The following is a 12,001-nucleotide window of genomic DNA, read 5'->3' on the forward strand; positions in this document are numbered from 1 at the left end:
CCTATCCTCCCCTCCCCTTCCATACCTTAGTGTGGTGCCCCTGGTGGTCTAGCGACCTCTTCAGGGCAGGAAAGAGCCCCCCCTGATTCCTGCCCGGCACAGCTGTAGACTTCTCTTGCTTCCGGTGCCAATTCAAAATGGCTACCGAGAATTCAAGCGGTGGCTTCACGAGACTTTTGCAGAAGTCTTGCAAGGTCACTGCTTGAACTCTCGGCAGCCATTTTGAATTGGTGCCAGGAACAAGAGAGGTCTACAGTTGTGCTGGGCAGGAAAGAGGGGGCTCTTTCCAGAACTGAAGAGGTCACTAGACCACCAGTAAAGTACAGGAGGGGAGGGGAGGGGTAGTGAATGGAGTTATGTGGGTGGAGGGGAGGGAGGCTGGAAAATTGTGGAGGGGATAACATGGGGGGGGGGGAGAGAGGGAATCTGGCTTTCTGTGGGGGTGTCAAAGTGATGGGCAGAGCGAGGGTGTGACATGGGTGTGAAGGGGTAGGGTGGTGTGACATGGTTGCAGGGTGGGTGTGACAGGGGGTTTGGGGCATGCGTCCTCCTTTTTTGGGGGGTGGGGGGAAAATATGGTAACTCCAACTACTCTTCAGTTTGTCAAATTGCCCTATTACATCTTCCAGGTTTACAGAGATTTGTTTCAGTTTCTTTAACTCATCAGCACTGAATGCCATTTCTGGGACCAGTATCTCTCCCGCATCTTCCTCGGTGAAGACCAAAGCAAAGAATTCATTTGATCTTTCCACTATGGCCTTATTTTCCATATACATTTGACTGAGCATGGCACATCTTATGCAAATATTTTTTCTACTTTGTATAGCTTCAGTTTCATTGTTTTCTACTACTTAACATTTCTAAAGCGCTACTAGGGTTACGCAGTGCTGTACAATTTAATATAGAGGGACGATCCCTACTCCAAGAGCTTACAATCTAAGAGACAAGTGAACGGTCAGTCCGATAGGGGCGGTCAAATTGGGGCAGTCTGGATTTACTGAACGGTAAGAGTTAGGTGCCGAACGCAGCATTGAAGAGGTGGGTTTTAAGCAAAGACTTGAAGATGGGCAGGGAGGGGGCTTGGCGTATGGGCTCAGGAAGGTGTCAGGATTGCAGTTCCAAGCATAGGGTGAGGCGAGGCAGAATGAGCGGAGCCTGGAGTTGGCGGTGGTGGAGAAGGGTACAGAGAGGAGGGATTTGTCTTGTGAACGGAGGTTACGGGCGGGAACGTAAGGGGAGATGAGGGTAGAAAGGTAGTGAGGGGCCGCAGACTAAGTGCATTTGTAGGTAAGAAGGAGAAGCTTGAATTGAATGCGGTATCTGATTGGAAGCCAGTGAAGTGACTTGAGGAGAGGGGTGATATGAGTTTATCGGTTCTGGCGGAATATGAGACGTGCAGCAGAGTTCTGAACAGATTGAAGGGGGGATAAATGGCTAAGTGGGAGGCCGGTGAGGAGTAAGTTGCAGTAGTCAAGGCGAGAGGTAATGAGAGCATGGACAAGAGTTTGGGTGGTGTGTTCAGAGAGGAAAGGGCGAATTTTGCTGATGTTAAAGAGGAAGAAGCGGCAGGTCTTGGCTATCTGCTGGATATGCGCAGAGAAGGAGAGGGAGGAGTCAAAGATGACTCCGAGGTTTTGGGCAGATGAGACGGGGAGGATGAGGGTGTTATCAACTGAGATAGAGAGTGGAGGAAGAGGAGAAGTGGGTTTAGGTGGAAAGACGAGGAGCTCGGTCTTGGACATGTTCAGTTTCAGGTGGTGGTTGGACATCCAGGCAGCAATGTCGGATAAGCAGGCTGATACCTTTGCCTGGGTCTCTGCGGTGATGTCTGGTGTGGAGAGATACAGCTGGGTGTCATCAGCATAGAGATGATACTGGAAACCATGAGATGAGATCTGTATTGTTTATCTATGTGGCTTCTCAATTTGCTACCACACCTCTCTACCAGCAAGTTCTTAAAGCTTATTACTGTTCCTTCATTTAGGTCACCCTTACTTTGTTGGTGTGCAGTTCCATCCGGAGTTTTCTTCAAGACCCCTGAAGCCCTCGCCTCCATACCTTGGGTTAATGCTGGCTGCAGCTGGAATGCTTAGCACGTTCTTGCAGAATGGATGCAAATTTTCTCCAAGGTAACCTCTTTTTTTTTTTCTTTCGTTCTTTTTTTTTTTTTTTGCCAGTTTGCCTGAAGTAATATCTCCAGATAAGTGAAAGGTACCTTGAACCATTCCCTGCTTCCAGTTTGGTTTTCATTTGAACAATGCAGAGGGTAATTAACAAAGAATTACCGTGGGTAAAAGAGTGCCTTAGCCGATTTCTGTGTGCAGTCTGTATATGCACACGTTTGCCAGGATTGAGACATTTCTGGGGGTGGAATTGGGGAGGAGTTTAACACTATGTGCTTTCTCTTAACAATTCATCCATATGTATTTTAATTAGCTCAGAAAACGTGTGCATCAAAGCAGGGGTGTAGCCAGACTTCGGCGGGAGGGGGGTCCAGAGCCCGAGGTGAGGGGGCACATTTTAGCCCCTCCCCCCGGCGCTGCCGCCACCACGACCACCAACAACAATTTTGCCCCCCTCCCCTGCCGACGACCCTCTCGACCCCCCCCCTCGGTCGCTGGCTGATCTGCAAGGCTTCGTTCTGTTTCTGTGAGTCTGACATCCTAGGACGTCAGAGTCACAGAAACAGAATGAAGCCTTGCGCCGGAAGAACAGGACCTCGGCTGGCGGGGGTTGGGGTCCCCCGCCAGCAAAGGTACAACATGCAGGACGTCAGAAACAGAAGGAAGCCTTTTGCGGGAAGAAGAGGACCTCGGCTGGTGGGGGTTGGGGTCCCCCGCCAGCAAAGGTACAACGTGCAGGACGTCAGACTCACAGAACAAAGCCTTGCAGATTAGCTGCTCTACAAGGCTTCATTCTGTGAGTCTGACGTCCTGCACGTACAACATGCAGGACGTCAGAAACAGAAGGAAGCCTTTTGTGGGAAGAAGTTGACTTCGGCTGGCGGGGGATGCGGTCCCCCGCCAGCAAAGGTAGGCGACGGCGGGTTGGCGGCGGGAGGAGGGGTCAAGAGGGTCGGCGGGGGGGGGGGGGGGGGGGTCAAAATTGGTGGTGGCGGGGTCGGCAATGGCGGGGGGGGGGGGGGTCGGCGGCACCGGGGGGGGGGTGCTAAAATGTGCCCCCCTCACCTCGGGCTCTGGACCCCCCTCCCGCCGAAGTCTGGCTAAGCCCCTGTTTTAGATATGTAGATTTACTGTAGGTATATAAATAGATTATAAGAATTAAGAGATCCTTTTACAAAGGTGCGCCAAAAAGTGGCCTGCAGTAGTGAGGGCACATGTTTTGGATGCGTGCTGGCCCATTTCTCCACCACTTCTGAAAAAAAAAGGGGGGGGGGTTGGGGCTGGAAAATAGACGTATGGCTAAATTAAGACCAGCGTGCGTCTATTTACGACCTGAGCCCTTACCGCCACCCACTGACTTAGCGGTAAGGGCTCATACGTTACCTGTGCGGTAACCATCCAGCGTTTGCCAACTGGAGATTACCGCCGGGAATGCCCCCTACGGTAGAAAATAGCAAATTATTTTCTACCTCAGGCTTTCGGCATACGCCAAACTTGGAATTATTGCCAGGCGCACGCGCTAGCCAGGCGGTAATGCCGATTTGAGGCCCTTATGCACCTTTGTGGAGGAGTAGCCTAGTGGTTAGTGTAGTGGACTTTGATCCTGGGGAACTGAGTTCAGTTCCCATTGCAGCTACTTGTGACTCTGGACAAGTCACTTAACCCTCCATTGCCCCTGGTACAAAATAAGTACCTGAATATATGTAAACCGCTTTGAATGTAGTTGCAAAAACCTCAGAAAGGCAGTATATCAAGTCCTATTTCCATTTCCCTATTTGAGATTCTAGATGGAATGTTGCTACTATTTGAGATTCTACATGGAATGTTGCTATTCCACTAGCAACATTCCATGTAGAAGCCTGCCCTTGCAGATCAGCAACGCGGCTGCGCAGGCTTCTGTTTCTGTGAGTCTGACGTCCTGCACGTATGTGCAGGACATCAGACTCACAGAAACAGAAGCCTGCGCGGCAAGGGCAGGCTTCTACATGAAATGTTGCTAGTGGAGGAGTAGCCCAGTGGTTAGTGCAGTGGACTTTGATCCTGGGGAACTGAGCTCAATTCCCACTGCAGCTCCTTGTGACTCTGGACAAGTCACTTAACCCTCCATTGCCCCAGGTACAAATAAGTACCTGTATATACTATGTAACCGATTTGAATGTAGTTGCAAAAGCCACAGAAAAGCAGCACATCAAGTCCCATTTCCCTTTCCCTATTGGAGATTCTACATGGAATGTTGCTATTCCACTAGCAACATTCCATGTAGAAGCCTGCCCTTGCAGATCAGCAACGCGGCCGCGCAGGCTTCTGTTTCTGTGAGTCTGACGTCCTGCACATACAGTGGGGGAAATAAGTATTTGATCCCTTGCTGATTTTGTAAGTTTGCCCACTGACAAAGACATGAGCAGCCCATAATTGAAGGGTAGGTTATTGGTAACAGTGAGAGATAGCACATCACAAATTAAATCCGGAAAATCACATTGTGGAAAGTATATGAATTTATTTGCATTCTGCAGAGGGAAATAAGTATTTGATCCCCCACCAACCAGTAAGAGATCTGGCCCCTACAGACCAGGTAGATGCTCCAAATCAACTCGTTACCTGCATGACAGACAGCTATCGGCAATGGTCACCTGTATGAAAGACACCTGTCCACAGACTCAGTGAATCAGTCAGACTCTAACCTCTACAAAATGGCCAAGAGCAAGGAGCTGTCTAAGGATGTCAGGGACAAGATCATACACCTGCACAAGGCTGGAATGGGCTACAAAACCATCAGTAAGACGCTGGGCGAGAAGGAGACAACTGTTGGTGCCATAGTAAGAAAATGGAAGAAGTACAAAATGACTGTCAATCGACAAAGATCTGGGGCTCCACGCAAAATCTCACCTCATGGGGTATCCTTGATCATGAGGAAGGTTAGAAATCAGCCTACAACTACAAGGGGGGAACTTGTCAATGATCTCAAGGCAGCTGGGACCACTGTCACCACGAAAACCATTGGTAACACATTACGACATAACGGATTGCAATCCTGCAGTGCCCGCAAGGTCCCCCTGCTCCGGAAGGCACATGTGACGGCCCGTCTGAAGTTTGCCAGTGAACACCTGGATGATGCCAAGAGTGATTGGGAGAAGGTGCTGTGGTCAGATGAGACAAAAATTGAGCTCTTTGGCATGAACTCAACTCGCCGTGTTTGGAGGAAGAGAAATGCTGCCTATGACCCAAAGAACACCGTCCCCACTGTCAAGCATGGAGGTGGAAATGTTATGTTTTGGGGGTGTTTCTCTGCTAAGGGCACAGGACTACTTCACCGCATCAATGGGAGAATGGCTGGGGCCATGTACCGTACAATTCTGAGTGACAACCTCCTTCCCTCCGCCAGGGCCTTAAAAATGGGTCGTGGCTGGGTCTTCCAGCACGACAATGACCCAAAACATACAGCCAAGGCAACAAAGGAGTGGCTCAGGAAGAAGCACATTAGGGTCATGGAGTGGCCTAGCCAGTCACCAGACCTTAATCCCATTAAAAACTTATGGAGGGAGCTGAAGCTGCGAGTTGCCAAGCGACAGCCCAGAACTCTTAATGATTTAGAGATGATCTGCAAAGAGGAGTGGACCAAAATTCCTCCTGACATGTGTGCAAACCTCATCATCAACTACAGAAGACGTCTGACCGCTGTGCTTGCCAACAAGGGTTTTGCCACCAAGTATTAGGTCTTGTTTGCCAGAGGGATCAAATACTTATTTCCCTCTGCAGAATGCAAATAAATTCATATACTTTCCACAATGTGATTTTCCGTATTTAATTTGTGATGTGCTATCTCTCACTGTTACCAATAACCTACCCTTCAATTATGGGCTGCTCATGTCTTTGTCAGTGGGCAAACTTACAAAATCAGCAAGGGATCAAATACTTATTTCCCCCACTGTACATGCAGGACGTCAGACTCACAGAAACAGAAGCCTGCACGGCCGCATTGCTGATCTGAAAGGGCAGGCTTCTACATGGAATATTGCTAGTGGAGGAGTAGCCTAGTGGTTAGTGCAGCAGACTTTGATCCTGGGGAACTGAGTTCGATTCCCACTGCAGCTCCTTGTGACTCTGGGCAACTCACTTAACCCTCCATTGCCCCTGGTACAAAATAAGTACCTGAATATATGTAAACTGCTTTGAATGTAGTTGCAAAAACCTCAGAAAGGCGGTATATCAAGTCCCATTTCCCTTTCCCCCTTTCCCTTATGACATCACAATATCGGAAGTGAGCCAAGTATTGGGCAGTGAAGCCATTGTGACATCACTGATGAGGTTAGCTCTTATTGGTAGAATGAGTGGAGGAGTAGCCTAGTGGTTAGTGCAGTGGACTTTGATCCTGGGGAACTGAGTTCGATTCCCACTGCAGCTCCTTGTGACTCAGGACAAGTCACTTAACCCTCCATTGCCTCTGGTACAAAATAAGTACCTGAATATATGTAAACCGCTTTGAATGCAGTTGCAAAAACCTCAGAAAGGCGGTATATCAAGTCCCATTTCCCTTCCCTTCCCTTCGTAAAAGGGCTTGTAAAGGCCCAAAGAGAACATGATGTCCCTGGACTCACTTGACCCTAAGCACCAGGATGATTGCAGTCTCTCTTTAGCTGTTTTCATTTGGTGTGTTTAATCCAAAACCTAAAGGGAAAAGTATCCGTGGGCAGGTTTAAGTAAATTGGTTAGATAACAGATGATGTTTTTGGCTTGTTATGACGTGTACCTGTGGGTGCCCTGCATATAATAATAAAGGCAGTATAAAAATATCCGAGTGATAAATTTTGAGCCCTGTGCGTAATGAGGTGAGGAGAGACACGTCAGCAGTGACCTGTCTGGCAGGAGATTTCTAATATGTACCTCAATAAATTATCCCAAATTAAAACTGGTGAAAAGGGATGAGCAAACTCCCCCCCCTCCTTTCATCCTGCTGTTCTCTTGTTCTGTCATATAACACTTTATCTGTGCATAAGAATTCTAGAAGATGTAGTGAGGGTCTTGGATTGCCATTTACTTGTGATCCTTCAAGCAGATCCAAAAAGTCCATTTTTCTGGCTGTCAAAATTCTAGATGTGTTGAAAAGCAGTGGACGCTATTTCTTATTTTGATTTGTTGATTTTTTTTTTTGTTACATATACATAGTAACATAGTAGATGACGGCAGAAAAAGACCTGCACGGTCCATCCAGTCTGCCCAACAAGATAACTCATATTCACTAACCCATTATAAACCATAAGCTGTATTTCTCTGTTTATTTCTCGTCTCACCTACCAACACCCATTCTGTTAGAATATCAATGAAATGCTTTGATGTCCCCATGCATACCCCCACCCTCCCACTCTATCAGACTGTCAAAGTAATGCTTTGATGTTTCTCTTATATATACTATCTGCTACCACATTTGCTTATTTCCGATCTGACGAAGAAGGGCAACCTTCGAAAGCTAATCAAGAAATGTATTAAGTTATGTCCAATAAAAAAGGCATCATCTTATTTTCTTTTCCATGTTTTATTTTGTTTGATTTCTATTGATAACCATCACTTAATCAAACTGATAAGAGACCTACAGAATGCCTTGTGAAAGTCTTCATATCTGCTGTTGTACATTTTTCACATTCTGCTGTGTAAAAAAAATACAATTCAAGTTCATTAAAGTAGTGAGTCAGGCCATTTCCTTTGTTAAATTTTTTTAATATTGACATCTCCTTATCAAATGACTAACCCCCCAAGAGTAGTGGTCTAAGGAAGAGTAGAACAATGTGTTGTACAATTTTTGGTTTTGAAAAAACCCTTTATTTTCGTATTACTATCTCTGTTTTTCTTTTACAAGATGTAGATGCTTGTAAATTGTAAAATTAATAAATAATAATTAAAAAATGTTCATTAAAGTAGGAGTTTTTCACTGCTCTTTAAATGTGAACGTGCAATTCTAGAAATAATTATTAAGAATTAGCCTGTTTCCAAAAATTGCCTTAACAAGGCCAATAATAATTTAAATAGAGCCCCCCCCCCTGTTTCTCGTCACAGTAGTTGAGCTGAAATATTCTTGAATGAAGAATTAGGCAACTTTGAAGAAACATTCTAAACATGATATATGTGGGGCTGACGAAAGAGCTCTGGGATACAGTTATTTAAAGATACAGATTGGGAGGAAGCTATAGGAAAATTTCAGGTCAAGGGCACCATCAGGTCTATCGTTACAAAGTGGAAACACTTTGGTGCCATCGGTAAACTGCCTCAATCAGGGCAGCACTCCAAAGTCAATTACCAAAGTGTAAGAAAGATCACTGTCAGGCCTAAGATTATTTTAAAAAGAGCTACAAATCTCTGGCTGAGGCTAGAGAAACTGTTGGTTGATCAGTAATTTTAAGGACTATTCCATAAGCGTTATGAAAAAATTCTTATATACCGCCTACTAGTTATCAAAATCTGTCATAAGCACATAAGTATTGCCACACTGGGACAGACCAAAGGTCCATCAAGCCCAGCATCCAACAGTGGCCAATCCAGGTCACAGGTACCTGGCAGAAACCCAAAGAGGAGCAACATTCCATGTAGAACCCCAAAGAGTAGCAAGATTCTAGAATTCTAAAGAATAACGAGATTCCATGCAGAATTTCAAAGTGTAGCAACATTCCATGTAGAACCCCAAAGAGTAGCAAGATTCTAGAATTCTAAAGAATAACGAGATTCCATGCAGAATTTCAAAATGTAGCAACATTCCATGTAGAACCCCAAAGAGTAGCAAGATTCCATTCAGGATTCCCAAGTACATAAGTATTGCCACATTGGGACAGACCAAAGGTCCATCAAGCCACTGTTTCCAACAGTGGCCAATCCAGGTCACAAATACCTGGCAAGATCCCTAAAAAGTTCAATACATTTTATGCTGCTTATCTCAGAAATAAGCAGTAGATTTTCCCCAAGTCAACTTAATAATGGTCTATGGACTTTTCCTTTAGGAAGCAGTCCAGACCTTTTTATAAACCCCGCTAAGCTAACTGCCTTTACTACATTCTCTGGCAACGAATTCCAGAGTTTAATTACACATTGAGTGAAGAAATGTTTCTCCGATTCGTATTAAATTTACTACTTTGTGGCTTCATTGCATGCCCCCCTAGGGTTAAGTGACCTGCTCAGAGTCACAAGGAGCCACACTGGAAAATAAATAAATAAATAAAATTCCTTTAATTGTGTGCGTAATTGCAATTAAAATGTTAATCAAAATGCAGCCCTAGTTTTAACACTTGAGGACCCTTTTACTAAGCTGCATTAAGCAGCTAGTTCGGGTTAGCTCAGACCTGCACCAACCTCTAACACACATTTAAAAGGCTAGAATGGAAAAAATCCATGCCTTTTGCTTAATGTGCTGACTGAATACGAAATAATCAATATCCTTGTCTCTGGTAACATAAAGTGAAACTACTATAAGCACTTGGGTGATGAGGTATGAATTATGTAAAAACTAGTAAAAAAGGCCCGTTTCTGGAGCAAATGAAACGGGCGCTAGCAAGGTTTTCCTCTCCAACCCCCCCCCCCCCCCCCCCATCCCTTCGTCGTGGTGAAGCCACTGACGCTATTGCTCCGCACCTCGTCAACGCACCTTCATCACCTTCTTCGTTGTGAAGCCACTGACGCCATTGCTCCGCCCTCGATGTGTGACACCATTGCTCCGCCCTCGACGTCATCACGTTTGACGTGAGGGCGGGGCCCAGAGACTTGGCAATTTCGGTGGCTTCACCACCACGAACCCTTCATGAAGGAAGTGACGTCAGTGGCTTGGCTTCAGTGACGTCAGTGTCTTCAGAACGTTCAGGGTGAGTTTTATTATATAGAGAAACACCCTCCCACAATCTTTGTGAGTAACCCAATGAAAGAAGTGCTATACCACTGATTAGCAGCTTTATTGTCTGCATTTGAAACAGTGGGTTATATCTGAGGGTACTCAAAAAATATATATATTATCAAACATATAAACGGCAAGTGACTGACTCACCTGCAAATGCGCAGTACAGACTTCCCTCGGTCCCGCCCTACTGTGCTAACATAGAAGAAAGACAGTCCCTGCTCAAAGAGCTTACAATCTAATAGCCCTCATGTCAAAACGTGATGACGTCAGAGGGCGGAACAGAGAGGGAAACGGAGTAGGACTGTCGGACGCCGCCTGGAAACGAACATCGCGCGAACCAACCTCCACCCTCCCCCCCATCCCCGCCGCCTCCCTCCGTATCAGGCCCCCTGCACTGACCTGACAGCGCCTCTCACCTCCGTGTGGAAGCGCTGCAGGCAGCAGCAGAGCGATCTGCTGCTGCCTGTAGCGCTTTCACACGGAGGTGAGAGGCGCTGTCAGGTCAGTGCAGGGGGCCCGGCACGGAGGGGGGAGGGAGCGGCGGCGAGGAGGGTAGCTGGACATGGGGGGAGGGCAGGGGGGGAGAGGGCATGGTTGCTGGACATGGGGTGAGAACAGGGCAGAGAGGAGGGTTGCTGGACATGGGGGGAGGATCGGTGGACGAGGGGAGAGAGGAGGGCTGCAATACTCGCCCGTTTTTACGGGCTTAACGGCTAGTATATCATATGTTGAATGTTGCAGATGGTGACACTGAGAGACAATCAGTACAATTTTTGGTGGCTGCAGTCCTGGTTTTTGTAGTAATGTGCTGACTGAGCATGACAGAGACAGAGCAGAGGAACGACCATTGGTGAAAGCTGGTACATGGCTTGCTGCCGTGCACTAGCTGTCATAAATGCTGACAGCATGACTGAACGTACGACTACCTCAAGAGCAGGTGTTAAGTGTAGCTGCTCTACCAGCAGTCCACTTTGTATAAGCCTCCCAACCTTCCCCCATCCAATCCTCCTCGCCCTTCATATAAAGAGGCAGAAAACTGACCCCTAGCAGTAATACTGTGAGACTACCACTAGGGGTCGTGGTGGCCATTTTTGAGAGGTGCAGCAGGATGAACAGGAGTAGAAGGGGACCACGGTATCACCAATGATCACCTCTAGGTAAGGCCTGGGGTGATGGGGCTGGAGAGGGTTGGGAGAGGGCTCAGAAACAGAGAGTGATGCAGGGACAAAGAATCATTCCCATTCCCTCCCTGCAACAAAGATTTCTTCCCGTTTCCACCCCATCCCCATAGTCGAGCGGACTTCATAACCCATCCCCTCACCAACCCCGCATTCTCCATCCGTGTCTTGTCAACCGCTCAGAAATAGAGAAGACACAGGGACAAAGAATCATTCCCATTCCCTCTCTGCAACAAAAGATTTCTTCCCGTTTCCACCCCATCCCCGTAGTCGAGCGGACTTCATAACCCATCCCCTCACTATCCCCGCATTCTCCATCCGTGTCTTGTCAACCGCTCAGAAATAGAGAAGACACAGGGACAAAGAATCATTCCCATTCCCTCTCTGCAACAAAAGATTTCTTCCCGTTTCCACCCCATCCCCGTAGTCGAGCGGACTTCATAACCCATCCCCTCACTATCCCCGCATTCTCCATCCGTGTCTTGTCAACCGATCAGAAACAGGGACAAAGAATCATTCCCATTCCCTCTCTGCAACAAAAGATTTCTTCCCGTTTCCACCCCATCCCCGTAGTCGAGCGGACTTCATAACCCATCCCCTCACCATCCCCGCATTCTCCATCCGTGTCCTGTCAACCTCCCAGCAGTCTTAATTTTCTTCCATGCATCTCCCTACTCAAAGCAGAAAGGAAAATGTAATTTTATGGGCCTAACAGGCATTGCAAATAAACATTTTAGACCTATAGTTTAAAGGAAAAATAACAATATTTAATATTGAAACAATATTTAATACTTACAATGAAATACTAATTACATTAAAATAGTTCATTT

The 12,001-nt window shown here is 46.8% G+C and overlaps 1 protein-coding gene across 7 annotated transcripts in view; it reads left to right on the forward strand.

Moving 5' to 3' along the window:
* CTPS2 (CTP synthase 2) overlaps positions 1-12,001 on the forward strand; it is a 541,710-nt gene that overhangs the window by 176,499 nt on the left and 353,210 nt on the right. For all 7 annotated transcript variants that reach the window (XM_030202308.1, XM_030202304.1, XM_030202305.1 and 4 more), the window contains one exon: positions 1,985-2,129. In XM_030202308.1, coding sequence (XP_030058168.1) covers positions 1,985-2,129 — 145 coding nt within the window. The remainder of the gene's footprint in view (positions 1-1,984; positions 2,130-12,001) is intronic.

This window comes from Microcaecilia unicolor, chromosome 4 (genome assembly GCF_901765095.1).
Source record: "Microcaecilia unicolor chromosome 4, aMicUni1.1, whole genome shotgun sequence".
NCBI classification, from domain to species: domain Eukaryota; kingdom Metazoa; phylum Chordata; class Amphibia; order Gymnophiona; family Siphonopidae; genus Microcaecilia; species Microcaecilia unicolor.